Source organism: Stomoxys calcitrans, chromosome 4 (genome assembly GCF_963082655.1).
Source record: "Stomoxys calcitrans chromosome 4, idStoCalc2.1, whole genome shotgun sequence".
NCBI classification, from domain to species: domain Eukaryota; kingdom Metazoa; phylum Arthropoda; class Insecta; order Diptera; family Muscidae; genus Stomoxys; species Stomoxys calcitrans.
The window spans coordinates 122,413,545-122,436,453 of NC_081555.1; the positions used below are offsets into that span (position 1 = coordinate 122,413,545).

Sequence of the window (22,909 nt, forward strand, 5' to 3'; positions counted from 1 at the left end):
TTTTATAGTTTCAGTTTAGAAGTAGAGATAGCATAGCGTAGAAGTCCACAAAATGAAGCTGCAACTTATATATAAAATAAGAAAAATATCATAAAATATTGTCTTAGTTTTTTTGGTTTGTATAATAACATATTGAAAGTTTGTAGTAAAACTTAAATTAACAATTGAGCTTTCGCCAGAACTCGATTAAAATCCATCACCTAATTTCATCAGTAAACTTTGCTGGTCGCTTTAGGCGATTTACTTGAAATTATACGAAAACATTTTTATAATCTTTGTTGCAGTGGTTTCAATATGGGAATATGCATTTAACAGAAAATTTTAAGAATAATTCCTTATGCAGAAACTCTCAAAATTCTAAGTTAAATACTCGTCGTCGGAGGAAAGATTATAAAAATATTTAAAAACGTTGTAACGTTGTTTCCCAGTCTTCCTTCATTTATTTGAAATCCTTTGTCATTGGACGTTGTTGTTGATTTCATTTGAGAATACGAGTATTTCATCATTAGTAGTTTCTTAAAAATTTTTTATAACTATCATCATGCATATGTTGATATCATTTAATTCAATTCAATGAACTCATGCTATTTATTATTGTATTATTTATTGGTGTAGTAAACTGTGTATTTGTTAACTGTACTCTGAGAAGTTATCATCAAAAACTCACTAAACTCACTGTGTCTGTGCTTTGTATTCGTTGCCAGTTAACTCAGGTCGAAAATACAGAATGGTGCTTATTGGTGTAGTTGTTTGGATATGAATGAACTATGTTTGTGATTTATATAATTAAAGGTTACAGTTGTATTAACATGGTGCTTTTTTACGGAAATTTTCCTCAATATAAGAAAAGTATATTGATGTTATATGTACGATAAGAATAAAAATATAATCGAGTATTTGAATCTCTAACCATGAACAGTGATGGCGAGACTATACTTCTATCTTTTTATAAGTTAATGATCTAATCCGTGACGTTGAGGGAAATTTTGCTTTATACATCAATATTGGTTTAGCACATCTCCTACACATTACGCCTTACCTTATAATCGGTTCTCTTTTTCTTTTTCAGGTTTATTTTCAAATTCAACACACTACGTATTTAAAGCAAAATTTTATAAGGTAAGTTAAGATATACAATGTTTTAACATATATTCACTCTTTCTGTTTGCTGATATCAAATATTTTTATCGCTTCGGAGAAATTGGACTTTGATGAATTGTAATATTATGTAAATTACTTTGAGTTATAACAATATTATATAGTTGCTTTAAAGATGCTGTGGATACAGAAAAGTTGTTTAATATTATTCCACTATACTCATTAAAAAATCTATTTTTAAATATATTCGGCCTAGTTCACAACACTTAATGTAGCCTTAAAACAGGTTTATTTGACAGTTCTATAAAGGAAATCTATCAAAAAAAAAAAACCTATTTCAAGTCTACAGCAGTTTCTGTGAATATCGACAATTATCTTAGGCATGGACAAGTATGTTGTTAAACTCAAATATCCTAACTATTGTATTTAAAGAGAACTGCACAAATTTACCAACATACGCCAAGGTTGTTGAATATTAAAATTAGACTCTGTAAGAGTCTGCCCCATATCAAGCTTCGTCCTATTAATAATCTTAGGAATTAGAGTATACGACTTCATCAGTTGGCTTGTCTCAACTGCTTGAATGACATTCTTATCACATATTCAATGTTGGCACACACATTTTTCACCAATCATTATTTTTTTAGGACCACTTAAAGAGAATTACTTATACAGTCCCTATAGAGGCTTAAATGGGAAGGGTAGATAGTGGTTGTCATAGTTTCTATACCTAACTAGTCTTCATTGCTTTAGAAAGTAAAGAATACTCCATAGTTCACTTCTTCAATTCATCTGGCTTATGACTATGAGTAAGGCTATCAAAATAACGAAGACTGCTGACCAGCTAAACTTTGTATACAGGAACCGTCTGGTTTCAAATTTTTACTAAACCGTAAAAATTTTGACTTAGGCCTATAGTATGGGCACAATCTCAACTTGGGCGTTTCAAATTCACACGCCGGACCCTGACAAAAGCTTGACGTTAGGAAAATGTAGATACTCTAGCCAAAAGCAGGCTGAAAATTGACTGGTCTTACAGCTTGTAGAAAGCACGGGATAGCTGTGAGCACCACACAGGCTGGAACATTGAGCTCCAATTTGTGTGGTGTTTATTGCTGTTAAGAGAAGCTTAGCTGCGAGCTACCGGGCGCGTGCACAGGTTGCGGATATTGAAATGCTCCATACCGAGTAGCTTCAACGGCAGTCGCGGACAATCACGGTATCGAGGGCAGAGTGTCAGTGAGAGGCCGGTCGGCACAGGCTCTTGCACAAATACTGTGTGCTAATCGCATCGATATTGTTTTTTTTTTTTGAACATCTAAAAGAATGCATTTTAGTCGGAATTGTTAAATATATCATTAAAAAATAAACTGAAAGCTGCTAAATTGTGCCGGGATAAAGTTTGGGTTTGCTAGAAAAAATGTTCGCACTAAGAGATTTTTCTTAATCTATCTTTGAGCCTCTCGAATAAGGCATGATACTCATAGTGTATAGGCTTACCAATGTATTCTTCAACACTTAATTAACAAAATAAGGGACCAAGTTAACCAAGTTTCAACTTGCTAGAAATAAATTAGGTCAGTTTACATATCGATTATATTGAAGAAATCAAATCGTCTACGATTCTTCTAAGAGCTCAGGAAGTGTATTCGAGGGATCGATTTATATAAGGCCTGTACCCATTTGCTGAATTTGTTATTTTGTTGTTGTTATAGGGGGATAACTTTATTCATTATATCACAATCGTAATTTTGAAAGACATGGCTAGATCGACTTAACATATCATAGAATATCAAGAATATATTTTCTTTATACTAAGTAACGACGTTGGTTTATATGACCATGTCACATGCTTCAACTTTGTGAACCATATTAAGTATGATTTTTATTAGGGATCATATGGCGTATCCAAGTCGAAAGAATGAACGTTGTTGGACTTAAGTAGTCTTTATGGGGCTAAATCGAAGAGACGACCTTTATGCATTATGTGAAGAGCAGATGTCAGAAGAATATGTACAACTAAGCATTCAAAACTTCATCGAAATATGATAAAAGAATTCGCTCGCTGTGTTCCAAAAGCTTAATTTGGGAGATGCAAATTTTTGAAAATTTTGAACATGAACATTTCATTACAGAACAGGGCAAACTTTCCACATATCAATGAGTGTTAAGGTCAATGATAGGCGGTCAATGATACGAAGGCAACAGGGTTCATTTTGTAAAAGCATGGGTAAACAGACACACGCGTAGTTCTTTTGTATGAGAGAACAAACAGTTGTCAAATATGGTCTAAATCGGCCTGAAACAGTACCAATATAAACCGATCTCCCTATTTTACTTCTTAAACCCCTAAAGCGCGCAATTCTTATTCGAATTGGCTGAAATTTTACACAATGATTTCTACTATGGTCTCCAACAATCAATTTAATTATGGTCTGAATCGGACCATAACTTGATATAGCTTCAATAGCATAGCAATTCTTATATTTTATGCTTTGTTTGCCTTAAAAGTGATACCGGGAAAAGTGCTCAACAAATGCAATCCATGATGGAGTGTATATAAGATTCGGCCCGGCCATGGGACTCACAATTTATCCACCTGTTCTCTAGCATATTGCTTATCCATTCTGAAAGGACCGCTACTGGCTACTTGGAGTACCGCCAATGTGCTCATTTTGGCATCGAAGAATTCTTTAATTTTAAGCACAACCTCGCGCAGGGCAGTCTCCACCGACTTTCCCTATACAAAGGCATGTTCTTTGTATTTGGGTAGTTTGCTGGATGTCTTGCTCATTTATAGTGGTATTCACAATACGTTCAATAGTTTTGAGTAGAAAGGACGTCCACCTTCTTCTGTAGTAACGCCAAAAACATTCCATTACGACAGGGTGACTTAAATGGTTTGTAGTTCTTAGTTTTGTATATAAATTGTTTCGTACTGGTCTAAGAACAGAATATCCTCCCAACATATTATTCTATGAGTTCATCTGTTGACACCGAAATATTTAAAGATCAGCTCATCCTCTAACGAAAAATCTCGGCGAATACTACGAGCATTTGTAACTTAAATTTGAAACTTGATATCTGAATCATTTAGTTATTTAACAATACTTCTAAGGATATTGAAATATAGAATAAATATCTTCGTAACATTGAGAGAATATAAAATGAAAGTCTGTTATTCGTATTACTACCATGACCTGGTAAAATAAACTTCTTCTGTTCTAATAAATTCAATGATTAGTAATAGAAAGCAGCTTACAAGTTCTTCTTTTTTAAGAAAGGAAAACTAAGAGCAAAAAGTTGCTTTAATCATATCCCTCATAAAAAAGCTAGTTTTATTAAAAAAAATATATTTTAGATGGAAAGTTATATGTATCTTCATTCTTTGTTTCAGAATATTTCCAAAATACAAATTCTGAAAATGTTTATAAGGGCTTTATCATACTGTAAGAACCACAAACATATTTCATAGTATATTGTTGTCAGTATGACATAAAATTATATCTTCCTCTACTTTTAAGCATTCTGTGTTAATGACCTTAACAGTTAACTGTAAACAATTATTGTTTGCGAATTATAACTCAGATATAGTGTTGACTTCCTAAACTTATACTTTGAGGATTGTAGTAACATCAACATCCTGATAGAGTATTCAATTAATTCCTACATTGCCTATATGATTACTACTTTGTTAAGCTTTATATGTTAACCTTTGGAAAGTTTGGTTAAAGCTAAAATCTAAATTTTGTGTTTAAAAAATCACTTTAACTTCAGAAATATCAACTATTGATGGATTTTTTTGTGGCGAAAATTGGTCAAAAATTTTTGGCTGCTGTTGGGTTTTCCAAAGGTTTAAGTTGTTCATATTTTAACGATATGCCTATTTAAAAGCTTTTTAAATCATAAGAAAAAATGTACACTAAAAATTTGTTGGAAAACATTTTTTGCTATTGCATAGTATTTATAAAAAAATATATATATGAGTGTTAGTTGGTTAAAAAGCTTTTAGTAAAGATTGCGAGTATTGTGTTGGTTTAGTAGAAAAAAAATATCTTTTAAGAACGTGCAGAATCAATAGAATTGCTGATTGATTTGCGCAAATATTTTGTGATTGCCGTTTTTTTTATTTGCTTTGCTGGTGTTTAATTTAATGCCTTCAATTTGAAATTTTGCATAAAGTTACAAAAAGGAGTAAATTGTCATGGGGAAAAGGAATTTACAAACAAATCTATTTCGTTCTTAAGACTTTGTGATATTGTGTCAAAAAATGTTATGTTGTAAATCTTCCTTATTGTTCCAATACAGTTCAATTTCAAAGTAAAGCAAGAAATAAGATTTTTATTGCATCATAATTCCCCATAACAATGTCTTCCTTTGTGTCAGATTTGTTAAATTTTGAATTTTTTGTGATGTATTTTTCTTTTTGATTTTCATGCAACTAATAAATGCTTGGATAGAATTTTCTAATGAGTTTAGTATGTTGTAAATGCTACGTTGATGTTGAACTGAGTAAAAGAGTAGTTGGTTTTGTTTTGAAGAAAAACAACAAGATCTACTAAAAGTTTGTTAAAAGTGAGAACTTTTTGAGTTATGAACACAATGTTGAGAACTACATCTTCAGATAAACGAAATGAAAGCTATCTATAAAAGTAACTAAGTATGTGGTTATGTTTGAATATTTGAATTGAACGAGAAACTTGGATTGAACAATTGAACTAAATGTTATTGTAATGCTATACAAATTATTTACTTTTATTTGTTTGTTGTCTACTATTATAATACCTGAAGCATAGTCTAAAGCTTTCATTTTAAAAGTTTGAACATTTGCCGTTGAAAAAAAGAAAACTCTAAGTTTTCTCAGTTTAAGTTGTTCTATACCACATTTTGGCAGGGAACGACAAATCGAGCAAACTTTTAAAGCTTTACGTAGATTTCGGTAAATACATATGCATACGTTTATGTATGTATGATTCTCTCTGTGTGGATTGATACGGGGGGAATGGTATCGATTACTTATCCTTATTGGGTGATTTCTAGCAAAGGATTGTACACATTAATGGTTCGACGTTCTAAACATCGTAGCATGGGTTTAATAAAAGTGATTGTTTAGCTGTCCTCGCAATGTGACAACTTAACAACTAATCACTACCCTTCGAAAGTTCATCATTTTTCTATGGAAATGAAAAGCTCTATTTAATACCCGATGTAGCGTTGTATGGTATTAAGTAAAACTTTTCGATGTTAAGGGTATGTGTTATTAGGGAGTTTGGGCAGGTATATATATATACGTATATAAAAAAATTTTCGCAGCTTTTGTATTGGTACTAATATTTAGGAATGTATACTGGAGTAAATTGTACTAGCTAAATGGACATTTGTGATAATAGAAGGTGATCTACAGGAAATGTGATTTTCTTTAAAATGTATTACAAATGCAGCTTAGCTGAATTCGTAAAATAAGTATGAACCCAATAATAGCTTTAAATATATATAATAAATATGTTTATAAATATAAGAATAAAATAATAGATAACAATTTTTTGTAAAATAAATGTTTGATAAAACTCGAGCTTATTTAAAAGCTTTAAAAAGAGGTTTTTTCCTCTAAATCTCATATCAAGCAAATCAAAATAAGTTGATATTAAAGTTCAGCTATTAAATTTATAGATATATGCCATGTTTACCATAATTCAAGCCAGATTTACTTTACGCGATATAGTGAGCCTTTAAGCCTTTCTAGCTGTAAAGTTCATTTAATTTTAGGATAATTGATTTTTAACATAAATTAAAAATAGCGTCATAAATTTTACGAAAAAGTTTTCATATATATAAGTGAAGTATTGTAGCGAATTATTTGTAAGAAAAAAAAATTAGGTAAATAATTATAATTTAATACTTACAGATAATATGGCTCTTAAAGAAATTCAAATAATTTTAAAAATGTTGGCTAATTTTATGTAATTTAGTATACACCAAATTGAAAATGTTTAGCAATGGATACCAGGTACAAGCAGGATTATTTTCCACATGGTATATACAATTGAATTTTTACGTTCGACAGCTCACACATGAAAATACATATACTTTCTTGTAATTATTTGCAATTTTCTTTGCATCAAATCGACTTTACCATTTATGTTTACAGTTATGCAATAAAACAAAATATTTCAGCATCACTGTTGGTCCCAACCATAGATAAGGTCTATCAAACGATAAAAGTGTCAATAAAAGAAAAATCGAATCGTAACGTAACGGTGAATGGGAAGCGCTATCGTGCGATGATATCCAACTTTTTGTTGCCCAAAATTGACTTGGCGCGTAATAATCGACTTATTAAGAGGCGAGTTCGGTGAACATTTTATTTCATGTTCGGGACCGGCCAATTGGCCGCCTAGATCATGCGATTTAACGCCGTTAGACTATTTTTGTGGGGCTATCTGAAAGAGAATGCCAAAATTCGACTAAGCGGATGGAGCATTTGAGGCGCAGTTACGGTCAACATTTGCGCAAAATAATCTCCAATTATTAATTTATATGGACCGTACTATCGATTCGAATAAAGATTTGATGCATTTTTCTGAATTTTATGTGTTTTTTTTAATACTTTCCTATAGCTCTTAAAAAATCACTATTTACTTTCTAGCAGTATTTTCAAGAAATTGACAAAAAAATAGACAATGATTTTGTCTTTAATCTAAAGGAGAAACATATTTGCTTGCCTGCTTTTGGGAAAGAGTTACCAGGAGATAACTTACTTACTAAAAGATGCATTACTGCAGGTTTGGGAACTTGTGATCTGAAAAGATGGGTCAACAAAAGAACTCCTTAAGAAGGCGCACTGTTTCCTCTACTTTGGAACATAACCCTTAACAAAATATAATTGTCTCTGGAAGAAAAGGGTGCAAAAATGGTCGCGTATTCTGATGACATGGCTACTTGTTAGGGGAAAGTTTCCCAGTACTCTTAGAGAGATATACTTTAAGAAGCTCTACGTGCAATAGCGAAGTGGGAAGATAGAAGTATTTCTTTTCAGCAGGAGATCCAAGTTACCTACTGTGGAACTTGTCTACTTGGGTGGAGAGAATTTTCCATTTACAGAAAGCGGAAATTTACTGGGTGTTTTGCTGGACAGTAAATTGAACTTGAAATCCAACATTTTGGAAAGAGCAAGAAAGGCAACACTTGTCCTATACACATGCAAACTTTGTTCACTTATGCGATTTCAGTTTCATATAAAAACAGAATTTGGGGTGTAAAAACCGTCAATAAACTCGAAGTTAATCTCATCCGAAGTTTTTGAAGATGACTTAGATACAGTAATTGAAGAATTTACACACCTATTAAAAATAGAATGTTCAGAGTCAATTCCACTTAAATCATTTAAGGCATCGCACTTAATTTTATCCAAACAGTGTACCTTATTAATTTCAACAAGGAATGGGTACAGACGACTTTTTCAGATATGCTCTATAAGCTAATTAATACAAATGTGAATAACGAAATTAGCTGTCGAATCTGCCTGTGGGGAGCAGAGATTTTGGAAGCTAATGAGGCGGGTGATAATGAGGAGTTTGGTAGTAGACGGTAAAGAGTTCGGATTAAGTTACTATTACTACTCATTTGCGGATGACAGTAATCTGTCATTCGACCATAGGCCGAGTCTTCGAGAGATTGAGGACAAGAGGCGGGATATGAACGATACACTCTGCGAGGATTTTCTGGCCATTTCTGAGTAGGGACGAATAAATCGAGATTTTAATGCATGGATGACTCAGTGCTGTTTGTTGTCATACAAACGATTCGCTGACCTATTACGGTCAACTTTGTCTATTAACGGTATAGATGTTGAGCAATCAGATGCTCTTGATGTTCTGGGCATGAAAATACAAAGTGATGTCCGTTGGGCTAAACATGTATTTGATGTGTCGAAAGAAGCATTCAATTGTTTAGGCTTCTTTAATCGTTGTAGGAATTACTTCACTCCATCTGATCTTTTTCACATCTGTACCACTTTCATAAGGACGAAAATGGAGTACAACTCACATGTATGGGCTGGAGCTTCAAAATTATCCCTGTAACTACTGAACCGTGTAGAGAGGAGAGCGATGGCGTTGATTGGGGACAGTAGGTTATTCAACTCTATTGCTCCCCTTGAACATCGTCACAATGTCGGTTGTTTGTTGTGTGTTCGTCTGATATTCGTCTTCTTATTCCTGATGTAAGGATGTTTGTCAGGGATACCAGACATTTCAGGTGGATTGATTGGCCAGCGGATCGCACCATGAAATATAGAGAGAATTCTTATTTTGCTCGAACAGTTCGTATGTGGAATCGGCTTCCGGCTAATGTTTTTCCCATCCACTATGATATCCAGAGGTTAAAGACAAATTTCAATATACGCTACATCCTTTTCCCCCTCCAATTCCTAATTTCCTTTCGCCAACGCAATGCACTGCATTCTTAGGGGAAAGTTGATTTAAGGAGAGATATTGCATTAAAACATAAGATAAGAACATAAAAGTCGATTTGTATGCTCGTAATCCACTTGAGCTTGATATAAAATACATGTTAAGGAGATCCAATTCGAAAATTTAAAATTTTTTTTTATCAGATTTTGAGAATTTGATAGAACTCTCAAAAATTATTACAACTGTCATTAAAATACATAATAAATATTTCCATAGCAGCACTTATTTACTCATATTAGTATACATTCCTTATGGGAATTAGTTAAACCATACTCTAATTCGACGACGATCTCTAATTTATAAGAGTTTGGATTCTAGCCCCATTACAGTTTTGTCTGCGTTAATATTACTTGGTTTTGTTTTCTTAGCTATTTCATAGCGGATTTTCTAATTAATAAAAAATTTATATAATAAACTTTTCTATAATGATTGTTCCAAAACTCTAAAAACGGAATGTTAAACTACATTTTGTTTGATGATCTTTACGTAGCAGTACATCAATGGGTTCTCTGAACTGGGATTTAAAAGATTCTTATATTGTTGGAAGAGTGAAACTAAACTAAGATATCCTAAGAAAAAAACTTTGAAGAACGATAGCTATCGATTTTTTCTTTGTTTTAATTTGGGTTATTAAAAAAAGCGACACCACATATATTTTACGAATAGATTAATAAAAAAGAGTTGGGAGAAACTAAATAAAAACCAAAAAATTTAAACTAAAAAATTGTTTTAAAAAAGGTAAATAGAAAAAAAGCTACTGATTCTTTGGCTTTATATATTTTTTAGGTCAATCTAAGCTAATTGTTTTTTTTTTCAATTTTCTTATTTGGATTTCAAAGGGAATTCGGATGGTAGAAAAAAGCGATTGATATTGTTGTTTAGCAATAATCTCCATTTTTTTTTTGGTAAATTACTTTTGTTTTCGATAATGTACAAAGAGAATTGTAATTGAAACTAAAACTAAAAACGAGGGGAAAAGTAAACGAAAAAAAAAATAGCAACTCGAAGTGGGGGTAGGGTAGGAACAAACAAAATAGGGTCTCAAACGTAAGCAGAGAAGAAGAAACAAAATAAAAACTTACACAGAGTAAATCATTCCTCTTTTAGCGCCACCTTGTGATATAATACCCTGATACATAACTTCATTCCAATCTTCACCGGTCAGAATTTGAAAGACAGTCAGTAAGGCTATGGGAAATGTGTTGAAATTGGTTTCGGGGGTTTCCGTACTAAAATTAAATTGCCCGCCAAACAATTGCATGCCAAGTAGGGCAAATATCAGTATGAACAAGAAGAGCAGGAACAACAATGAAATGATGGATCTCATCGAGTTCAATAGCGAAATCACAAGATTTCGCAGTGATGACCAGTATTTGGTCACTTTGAATATACGCAGCAAACGTAACGCTCTCAAAACGGATAAACCGAATGAGCCACCCTTAACTTCAGACCATATAACTTCGAAAATCGAACCACTAATGACGACACAATCGAAACGATTAAACGACGATTCGAAATATATCCTGGGGCTCATCGCATACATCTTGATGAACATCTCCGACATGAAAAGGCCCAAAAATACAAATTCAGCATAGTCTGCAATGGCAAAACAAGAGATTTATCCAAAAAAAAAGAAATTAAAAATTTGGAAAAAAGAGAAAGAAATGAGAGAAGGGATTAAAAATGTTCTTAAATTGTTAACAGCTTAAGTCTTTAATTGAGCTTCCATTTGCCTTGCTTTTACCATACACTTACATAAAAAATCAGATAAATACGGCGGTTGTCCATAGTGCTCCACTGCTACGCACACTGTATTCAAGAACACCAGAACTATGACAAACCAATAGAACCATTGCTTCTTTACGGTCTTGCGTATCCAATAGCGAAAACTTTTCTCTATACGCCAGAAACCCACACAGCTTCCTTGAGGTTTTGAACGAGTTTTTAAGTAGCCTGTATTATGACGGAGAATAGATTGTTTAGAATCATTGGGGGGATTTTGGAAAACAAAGAAATTACAAATATAAATGATTTTCGTTTTTATACACAGCACTAAAGCTAATGAGCTGTAAATATGTTGAAATGTTTATGAAAATATAGGAATGTTTAATGTTGTATTGTTTTGGTTGGTCCTACTAGCCAGCAAAATATTTCGAAGTATCTCAGAATATGCGAATGCAAAAGTTTGGATGTGATTTGAATAAATATCAGATTGAAGGAATTTACAATTGAGGAGAAATGTTAGTGATGACTTCTACCAAGGTATACTACAAATGATTTCCTATGGTATTGCTAATTTAGTTAAATGGACAATTTGTTATGGGTACATTCTGTATTGCATATTTCGGAAACACATCGAAATTCAGTGCTGGTCACTAGTTTTTAATTCTTAATAATACATATTTGTTCCGTTTTTGTTTTCTTAATTTGTTTGTATGATAAATTTGTATGCATATCCCACACCATAATTTAAGTATAAAGTAAGATAACTTGCTTAAAGTTCGATGACGATAATTATTATTGTCCTTCATCATGAATTGTGGTCGTCATATTCTCCACACAATGACAATCTAGGAGCTTATCTTTATTAATAGAGGCGGATCCCTTCTGGACCAGAAAAGGAAGTGGCAACTGCGCAGGATTTGAACATATTCGTCAAGCGAATCACGAAGGCCCTGAATGACTCGCTTGTGTCAGCATGTCCTAGTGCGAAGCCAAGGGGCAAACAGCTGCCGCCATGGTAGAACCGAGAGGTGGTTGGTCTAATGATGGACTGCAGAAAACTTTTCAACAGGGCGAAAGCCACTAGAGTACCACACGATAGGAACTTCTTTAAGGCTGAGCTAAGAAAATATAAAGGCGAACTGAGAAATCCTCAAAACAAATCCTGGGTAGAAATCTGCAGCTCCGTGGAGAATACATCTGAGATTCTGTCCTCGAGACCTTTTACGGTGGGACCCATTCAAAAGTCCGAGAATTTGTGGACAATATCTAGTGAGGAACACTAGAAATACTCGTTGATACACATTTCGCGGTTAACTCTCTAACGGACAGCGTGGCGCCAGAAGAGGCTGTCATACGCATTCGCCGGAGGTTATTGGGGAAATTGTTTCTGAGTTAAAACTCGTTTTGGGCTATAAAAAGTTTCTTCTCCTTTAAGTCGCCAGGTCCTGATAATATATAACCGGTTGAATTACAAGCTGTGTCCGATAGACTGGCTCCTTGGCTTAGGGAGATTTAGTCTTCTTGTATTAGCATGTCGTATATGCCTGTGCGGTGGAGGGACACAAATGTCATTTTCATTCCAAAAGCAGAAATTAATTACCACACGAAGGCGAAAGATTTTCGTCCTATTAGTCTGTCATCCTTTTTGCTGAAGACTCTAGAGAGTTTGGTAGAAACATATCTAAGGGCAAAGATCCCTGGAGATTGCCTGTCTCGGCAACAGCATGCATATAGTAAGGGCAAGTCCGCTGAAACAGCCCTTCACGACCTAGTTGGCTACAAAGAGGGTTCTTTCGCTGTCAAGAAATATTCAATAATAGCATTTCTCGACATTGAAGGTGCCTTCATATTGTAGACCAACGTCATTCATGACGGAGTTGGAGTTTCTAGGCACCAAGTCTACCGTAAGAAAGTTTATTAATAACTTAATAAAAGATGCGTAAAAGCAGGCTTGGGATCTATGGATCTAAAAAGATGGATCAGCAGAGGAGCACCTCAAGGAGGTGTACTGTCTCCTCTACTTTGGAATATGGCTATTAACAATATATTATTGTCTCTGCAAGAAAAAGGTGTAAAAGTGGTCGCGTATGCTGATGACGTGGCTATTGCGGTTGTTAGACCTATTATGCTGTATGGTGTTGTGGTCTGGGGAACGGTGCGTCAAAAGTCCACTTGCTGTTCAATACTCAGCCAGATCCAAAGGATGGTTTGCTTGTGCATAAAAGCCGCAATGAGGACGACACCATCTAATGCACTGAATTTAATGTTACACCGAATGCCTCTGGGCATCGTGGTTAGACTAATTGTTGCTAAGGGAGCTCTTTGGTCATGTGGCACCTATGGACACTATGTTATCCTTAATACAATGCCAGATATCCCAGGCCGTGTAGACTACACACTACCTAAGCCGCTTTTCGATAAAAAAAAGTACTATTCCACTATTCCTGATAGGCTCCATTGGAACTACTATATTTCTGGTAATAGAAGTTACATACATTTCTATACAGATGGTGCCAAACTAAACGACAAGGTGGGCTTTGGGGTGTACTTTAAAGATTTAGAACTGGTCATATTGAAAAGATTACCGAAACATTGCCGTGTGTATGAAGCGGAGATCCCTGTAATTAAGAAAATAGTGAAATGGCCAGATATAATGTCATAACGACGATCGGCATAAATAACTTCTCTGACAGCCAGGCAGCCATAAAGTACCTGAAGAACTAGGAATGGTCATATCGAGAAGATTACCTGACCACTGTAGTGTGTATTAAGCGGAAATCCTTGCAATTAAAGAAGAGGTGGAATGGTGGATTTAATGTTCTAATGACAACTGGCATAAATATCTTCTCAGACAGCCAGGCAGCAATCAAACCCCTGGAGAATGTATTTCGGAACACACAAACCGCCTTCGACTTTCGCAGATCTCTTAACAATATGGCTGAACAATGAAAAATTCACCTGTACTGGGTGCCCGGTCACAGAGATATCTCAGGGAATTGTAGAGCGGACGAGCTTGTGAGACTAGGAACTACCTTTCCCCATTCCAGGGGAACTGGAACCTATGGCTCAAGCGATATGTTAGCAAAGTCTTCAGGATCGGGCTCGAAGGGCAACAGATGATAGATGGTCACAGAGGTAGGGCTGTGGGCTTTCCAAATTTTTTTGGCCTCATCTAAAAGAGGTCTACCGCTTTACTGTCGCTGGCTACTAATTATAATGGACCAAAACGTCTAAGTAGGTCTGAATGGCAGATTGCCACTTATACTAACCTAGATTAGGTTAGGTAAGAGCCGCAGTCCTTTACAGACTTACTTAGACAATTTTAAGGCCATTATGATACCACAGTAACGACAGACTTCCGGCGGCGATCGAACCACTGGTAATCCATGCATGCTACCAACTCGACTGCCGGGGCGCACAACCTAAAACTAACATGTCCTCCACTACGAATGTCTTAAAACTTTTTTCCGCTCAGATTAAGAGATAACTTATGGTGGACTTATTAGTTATACCCTACACCACCACTGAAGTACAGTGGTGGTGTAGGATACAATATTGAAGTACTGATACAATATTTAAGTAAGAAAAAAGCAAAAAATTTAAAAAAAAGAGGAAAAGAAATTTTAATGGAAATTTAACAATTTAATCATATACGCTGATAAAATAAATAGATAAATAGTTATAAAAAAAAACAAAACCAATAATTAATTAAAATGATTGTAAATCAAAGATTTGAACTGTCATTCATTAATTATAATTTGAATACTATTGGGAAGATTATTCCAGAGGCGTATAGCATTAACAAAGAAATGTTGTTCAGATACACGATATTGATGACGTATTTGTATTACTTGTTTACCTCTTGTGGAGTTGGCAAAACGCAATACTGAAGCCAGATATGACGGTTCATTGGTATAAATTATCTTGTAGATCATTTGCAACGAGCGTATTTTAAGGAACGAGTTAAATGAGACACCATATACTTGTCTGGCAAAGTCAGTACCCGGTCTCTTCTACGCAAACCAAAAATGTATCTAACGATATCATTATGAGTTACATCACAACCGCAAAAAACCTCGCAAAGCATTCTTATTGACAAAGGGGTATACTGTCGACTCATATATAAGTTTCGTAAAGCGCCGTAAGTCACGCCCACTGTCGTACTGACATGATTCTTCCATGAAAGTCTATCATCAAACTCCAAGCCAAGGTTTCTTGCAGATAAAACAATATCAATTGGGGCTTCAGCAATTGCCACATCAAGATTGGGCGGCATTGTCACCCGATTCCTAAGTAGCCCGTTGGTGTTTGCCCATGTGTTTATCCTATCAAAGGCACTATTAAGGCGAAGTACGCCATGGATCAGCGTCTCTGGCGAGGAGTTCATATAATCATAATACCACAGTTGCGTAACTGTCCTGGAAGGTCATTGCTATATAAGGAAAAAAGGAGTGGGCCCAACACAGACCCCTGTGAAACACCTCTTGAGAATGGAAGATAACTAGAACAGCGGCTATCAACACATACCGATTGGCTTCTTTACGAAGGATAGGAAAATGTATGATCCGTTGTTCTTTCAGAAAATTTAAATAAATGTTTCAGTTTAAGGCAAAGTGTATTAGGATCAACGGAATCAAATGCCTACGAATGATTTAAAAGAACAAGAAGGGTAACTTTATCGCTATCAATATCACTCCTTACATCTTCAACTACCTTCAAAAGTGCAGTAGTGCAACTGTGTTTTGGACGAAAACCAGATTGAAAATCTGTTAGCAGCAGATTATTCGCATTATATCCTGATATTTTCCGCTTGACTAGTGTCTCAAATATTTTAGAGATGTATGGAAGTATTGCTATTGGCCTAAATTCCTGTTTATTCTTTGGTATTGGGACTATCCTTGCCCGTTTCTAAGACTGTGGATAGCAACCCTTTAGAATAATATTGTTGAAAAGATGACACATATGCGGAAGAATAAAGTATAGAATTATCCTAAAAAATCTCGGGTCAATACAGAACCAATGGCATAAGACTTAATCGATTCTACAGCGCTAATGATATCGCTTTGTTCAAAACGCTCAAGATCAAAACGTAGCTCTGGTGAGGTGTTGTTACTACTATGGTTAACGTTACTAAATTCACTGTCGTAGAAATATACGTTTGTCTCAGGAAAAGATATGTTCAAGAAACTCCTATTCATCTCAGTGGACACCGCCCGACTTTTGCCCTTCCTTACTGGTTTTTTCTTAAACTCTGGACCAGAAAATAACAAACATGGATACTAATAGCTTTCTTGTTAAGATAATAGTGTGGGATACTTGCATACAATATAAAACATTTTTTGACTACAATGTATACATGATTGGTTATGATATGCTGAAAGATGTTTACATTATATTAAATACTAAATATAGTTTTCAATGGTTTAGTGCTTTTAAGAATCTTTGTCTTAATTTCTATTAAAAGCCTAAATAGCATTTTTTGACCGATTATTTTGGTTATGGTTAAATTTCATTGGAAAGCTGTCTATTTCTAAGGCAGTTTTGGCATATCGTATACAATGTTATACACTTACTATAGCCCTCTTTAAATTAATAAGAAAAACTAAAGAAATATAAAAATAAAAAACAAAATAAAATTTAAGCTGTTAAAAAAAAAACTGGCGAAAAATAGGGTTTGAGGTTAATTTTTTTGATATATATATGGGCAAAAAAATTTAGGCTGTCTTGGACATTTTTATAAATATTTAAACTAGGGCTTTGTTCTGTCATTGTACTCATAGTTCTCATATATACATATATAAAATATTTTTAAAATCACTCAAAGATGACATGAAAATTCTTCAATGTATCTCTGTACCTAAAAACTTATTGTTTATTGTATACTGCCTCACTGTCATGATCAAAATTTTGTAGGTATTTTTTGTATGCCGGGATGATGCTATGGATAAGTCATTATTTTTATAAGCATTTTTTTTTTTAATTGAGAAAGGGAAGATACATCTCCCATCGTCGCTTTCATATATTTTTCTTAGCTTTGCTTCATTATCATTTTTTTCATAACCGAACAGTCTACTCGGTTCTACGTCTTAACCTAGTTGGCTAATTTAGTTTATGTGCTTTTTGCATGGTTCATATATATACGTATTGAAGTGATTTAGAAAATTTCGGTTTGTTTATTTAGCATATGTTATCTCTAAGCCTATGAAATTAAATAAAAGTGATTTGTGTATTGCAAAATACGTGATATATTGAATTGGGAGGGGGTTTCGGTTTAATATACTTTTGAGCGATAATTGAAAATTTTATTTATTTGATTAAATCAAAAAAATTTACTTACATAATTTCAATAAAAATATTCGTTGTTTTTATATTTTTCGACAAAGAAATTAAACAAAATTATGGAGTATTAATTTAAGTTGTTTGATTTTGATATTCGCTTCATATTTAAATTTTCTTTGCAAAGTGACAAAAAACGGTTTTTATGAACAACACATTGAAGAGAGAAAGGTAGTTAAACAAATTAACAAAAACGCTTATAGGACAAATTCAACAAGTAATAAATGAATTAAATTAAATTTAGTGAAGAAACAGTGTATTTACTATGTAAAGATAACAGAAAAGAAAAATTATGAAAATAGTATTGAAAGAGGGAACTATACAAACATTAAAACTAATAACAACGGCCAAAAAATAAAGTTTTTTAATTTTAATATATATATTTTTTTTATTCTTTTTTAACCAAACAACTCTCCTAATCTAACAATTGTTATAATTACACAAATAAATATTTGTTTACTTTTTTTTTGTTTTGAAAATTTTGTATCCGTTATTTGGTTACAACTAAAAAAACTCACATCGAAAACAAAAGCAAGCGATATGTTGTTTTAAAAGTGAAATATTTAAAAAGTTTAAAATATTTGAAGGAAGAACATTTTTCAAGGTATTTAACTCCAAAATTGTCAGGTTTTAAAAGGTATTTTGAGAGATAACTCTAAGCGTTCGCGTTGTAAAAACAGAATGTTAAACAAGTAAGAGCGTGCTAAGTTTGGCCGGGCCGAATCTTATATACCCTCCACCATGGATCGCATTTGTGGAGTTCTATGCGTGATATTTCTTTTAAGGCAAGCAAAGAATATTGAATAAGAACTTTTTGGCTATTGGAGCTATATCAAGTTATAGTCTGATTCGGACCACAAATGAATGCTGAACATTGAAGATGTCATTGTGTTATATTTCAGTTCATTCGGATAAGAATTGCGCCTTGTAGGGGCTCAAGAAGCTAAATCGGGAGATAGGTTTATATAAGAGATGTATCAAGCTATTGATGGTATCAGACCATATTGGACACGTATGATGATGGTCATGAGAGAAGCCGTTGTACCAAATTTCTGCCAAATCGGATGAGAATTGCACCCTCTAGAGGCTCAAGAAGTCGTGATCCCAGATCGGTTTATATGGTAGCTATATCAGGTTATGTACCGATTTGCGCCATACTAAGCACAATTATTGGAAGTCATAACAAAGAATTGCGCGATCTATTGGCTCAAGAAGTCAAGATCCAAGATCGGTTTATATGGCAGCTATACCAGATTTTTAACCGATTTGAATCATACTTAACACAGTTATTGGAAGTGATACCAAAACACAAAATGCAAAATTTCAGTCAAATCGGAGGAGAATTGCGCCATCTAGAGGCTCAAGAAGTCAAGTCCCCAGATCGGTTTATATGGCAGCTATAAGAAAACATGGACCGATTTGAACCATACCTATCGTTGGAAGTGATACCAAAACACCACGTGCAAAATTTCAGTCAAATCGGACGAGAATTGCGCCCTGTAGAGGCTCAAAGAGTCAAGACCCAAGATCGGATTATATGGCAGCTATATGAAAACATGGACCGATTTGGCCAGTTTACAATCCCAACCGACCTAATAAGAAGTATTTGTGCAAAATTTCAAGATTTACTCCTTCGAAAGTTAGCATGCTTTCGACAGGCGGACGGATGGTGCTACAACAGAAATAAGTATACCCCATCCTAGGAGGGTATACAAATATTGTTGTCTCTGGGAGTAATGTCAAAATGTTGAATACAAAACAAGAAAATCATTTGCTAGTAGCAGCCAGTATAATGACCATTTAGAGTAATATATCATTAGCATAGCTTACGCAGAATGAACAGGTTAAAGAGTGTTAAGTTCGGCCTGGCAGAATCCTATATACCCTCCACCATGAATCGAATATGACACGTTTTTAATGACTTTCTGAAATGAACATAGGAGACACATCATTCCTTGACCCGACAATGGCGCATGGTAATACATTGACCCCTTCATGGAAAATACTCCGAAATCCATTCTTGGACACCAGAAAGCCATGGTACGAACTCAAATATATAGGAAACAATGTGTTTCTTGCCCGATGATAGAACGGCGCAGTGGTAATACATTGACCCCTTAATGGAAAATGCCGCGAAACCTATTCTTGAATACCAGAAACCAAGAAACCCATGGTACGACCATGAGTATCGGAATGCTACTGAAACAATGAACGGGACATACAGAGCGATCAAGGTCAAGGCGCTTGGAACGCTATTCTGCGTTCGGCTAGAAGAACAAATATTCTGTCATTGTCAATTAAAGTAAAATGTCATTAAGTTCGGCCGGGCCGAAGTGTGGATACCCACCACCTTGGGTATATATGTAAACCTCCTTTTGTCGCAATCTGGTGAAAATTGGATAACTTATGCACCCAAATTCGGCACGGAAATCGAGTGGTCTACTTAATATAAGTCGCTGTTGAATTTTGTATTACAAATTTCAACAAAATCGGGTAATAAATATAGCTTTTATGAGCTTCAGACCCTTAATCGGTATATCGGTCTATATGACAGATATATTTAAATACAATCAGATCCGAACCATATTGGGCTCGAATATCGGGAGACTCAAAACAACTCAGTGTTTCAAATTTCGAAATCGATATCAGGAAATAAGGAAAGCTTTTATGGGCTCCATTCCCCGTATCGGCAGATCGGTCTATATGGCAGCTATATATTAATATAGTCCGATCAGAACCATATTTAGGTCGGATGTTGGGGGGTCTTAACCTACCCACTGTTTCAAATTTCAACGAAATCGGGTAATAAATAGGGCTTTTATGGGCTTTAGACCCTTTGTCGGGAGATCGGTCTATATGGTAGCTATATCTAAATATAGTCCGATCTGAACCATATTTGGGTCAGTTGTCGGGAAGCTTTAAAATACTCACTGTTTTATATTTCAGCAAAATCGAAAAATAAAGTTTTTATGGTCATTATACCCTTTATCGGAAGATCGGTTTATATAGCAGCTATATCCAAATATGGTCCGATTCGGCCCGTTCAAAAACTTAACCAGCGTGCATCAAAAAGACGTATCTGTGCTCAATTTTAGCTCAATATCTCAATTTTTGAAGGCTCTAAAGTGATTACAACAGGCGGACACACGGACATTGTTAAATCGTATTAGAATTTTACGACGATCCGAAATAAATATACTTTGTAGGGGTGGAAATTGATATTTCGATGTGTTCCAAACGGAATGACTAAATGAATATACCCCCTATCCTATGGTGGTGGGTATAAAAACCACCGCTTAGTTTTTTGTTCGATGTTCTCGCAAGGATTCAAACGCCGGCGTTCAGCGTCATAGGCGGTCATGGGCTACAGTGGCATGAATTCAATATCCACATTCAGGGTGAAGTGTCCCCACCCAAAAAAGACATTTGAGAGTTAAAGAAGACGCAGCAGAGCAGGGCCGGTTAGGCTAGTGTTCCATACATTTGTAAGATTATTTATATTGAAATTCTGGCGAAATTTTTTGTTGGAATGAACAAAAAACAAAATTATATTTTTTTTAGATATTATAATAATTAAGCATTGGACAAAAATCACGAAACAACTTAATTTCATGAAAACTTTTAAGGAAAGGATTTTCTTGATCCAGCTTTAAACACTGTCAATTCAACAGGGGTAGTGTTTGTTAGTTTAAACGATGCGTCAAAACTATCAATGACTCGATTTGTTCATTGACCTATATTGACGCATTTATTAAAATGTTTGTTTCAATTGATGGCATAAATTTTGTTTTCTATGTTCTTAACAAACACTCTGTACGCATGCTAAAAGAAAATGATTTTGTTATAAGCTCTTTAGCATAATTTAACCATGATTGATGGATGTCACTACATCGTAGCCATATTGATGAAATAATTTTGGAGTTAAAACCTTTTTTCTTAGTAAAGCTTTTTTTTTTTTAATGTGAACTATAGTTATAGCGAACAAGATAACTCAAAGTAGAAACATAGTTTTTTTTCAAGAAATTTAACAAAACTATATGGGCAAAAAATTAAACGTAAGTGGAAAAAATTGCAAAAAATCAAAACGAAATTACCTTCGGCCTTTTCGCCACCCTCTGTAGATGTACATTATTTGAACAAATTAAAAAAAAAAGTATTACACAAAGAAAATTGGAAAGAAAAAAAATTATACAATTTACTATACAAAAATCTCAAAAAGGATACAGTGTCATAGTGTAAGGTTAGGTTATAAATAAGTTCATTTCAGTGAAAAGAAAAAAAAATTAATAAAATTATCCTAAAAACGTTAAGGTGAAACGTTCCTTTTGAACACATAAACACACACACGAAAAGGTGTAGAACTTGGGCTTTAAAAGTAGTCGTACATTATAACAATATTTTTTTTTTCAATCGAATCCACGCAGTTACATAAAAATCTGTGAATTTCAATTGTTATTGGTATTGAACATTATTTTGTTAGTTGAGTGGTGTGTATTGGTGTTTTTGAATACATGACAAAAAATGTTGTACTTTGAATACAGGTGCTAAAAATGTTAATTAATTCTGTTCGGTTAGTTGGTTTATCTTTTTTTATAACATCCATTGGTTTATTGCACAGCTTTTAGCGTTTTTTCCTTAGTTGTTTTTCTTTTTTTCTATCAAGTGTATTATACGCTTCATATTTTTTATGAAAATTCATTACAACATCTTACAGGTGGTTGGTATTTTTTTTTTCTTGTTCATAGAACATTTAGTACAAATAGTTTGATTTCATATGTGACACAGTGTATTGTTTTACATTGAGTAGAGTCATTATTTACATACCATCATCGCCATAATCTTCTTCACCCTCCTCTTCTTCGGTATCCGTTGACTTGGACTTGCCCAGACTTTTCAGTTTTTTTCTTTTGGCAGCATTGCGTCTTCGTGCTACAAAAAATTATATTTACAAAACATTTGGTTATTAGGGTTTAGGAATTTGCTTAGAAAATAAGTTCAATGTTTATAAATACCCTCCATTATGTGCATTCTCTCCTCTTCGGTTGTACGCTCTTCGGCTAATATCACTTCCTCTGTGAATATTTAAAAAAAATATATTAGTTCATTTATTAGAGCATCCATACAAAATAAAGGTTACAATTCAAAGTTGTGAGTTTGAAAAAAGAAATTGTGTTTGTGTGACTTTAGTGTTTCGGTGTGTATATTTTGGGGATTAGCATTGTATAAGTGTCTTTGTTCTATTTGTTTCTCTCAGTGTATTCAGTGTAATTAAATTGTAT

The 22,909-nt window shown here is 34.2% G+C and overlaps 1 protein-coding gene and 1 long non-coding RNA gene across 13 annotated transcripts in view; one reads left to right on the forward strand and one right to left on the reverse strand.

Annotated features, from left to right (window-relative positions):
* Window positions 1-1,120, forward strand: part of LOC106092358 (uncharacterized) — a 324,230-nt gene extending 323,110 nt beyond the window's left edge. The window contains exon 8 of the long non-coding RNA XR_009398190.1: window positions 1,070-1,120. This is a non-coding gene — a long non-coding RNA (uncharacterized LOC106092358). The remainder of the gene's footprint in view (window positions 1-1,069) is intronic.
* The window catches only part of LOC106095970 (voltage-dependent calcium channel type A subunit alpha-1), a 296,916-nt gene that overhangs the window by 141,460 nt on the left and 132,547 nt on the right, over window positions 1-22,909 (reverse strand). For 11 of the 12 annotated variants that reach the window (XM_013263455.2, XM_059368089.1, XM_059368092.1 and 8 more), the window contains exons 10-13: window positions 22,643-22,702; window positions 22,455-22,559; window positions 11,325-11,522; window positions 10,652-11,165 (exon numbers count right to left, since the gene is read on the reverse strand). In XM_013263455.2, coding sequence (XP_013118909.1) covers window positions 10,652-11,165; window positions 11,325-11,522; window positions 22,455-22,559; window positions 22,643-22,702 — 877 coding nt within the window. Of the gene's footprint in view, window positions 1-10,651; window positions 11,166-11,324; window positions 11,523-21,724; window positions 21,746-22,454; window positions 22,560-22,642; window positions 22,703-22,909 lie in introns of all 12 variants that reach the window. The other variant, XM_059368093.1, reaches the window with a different exon arrangement.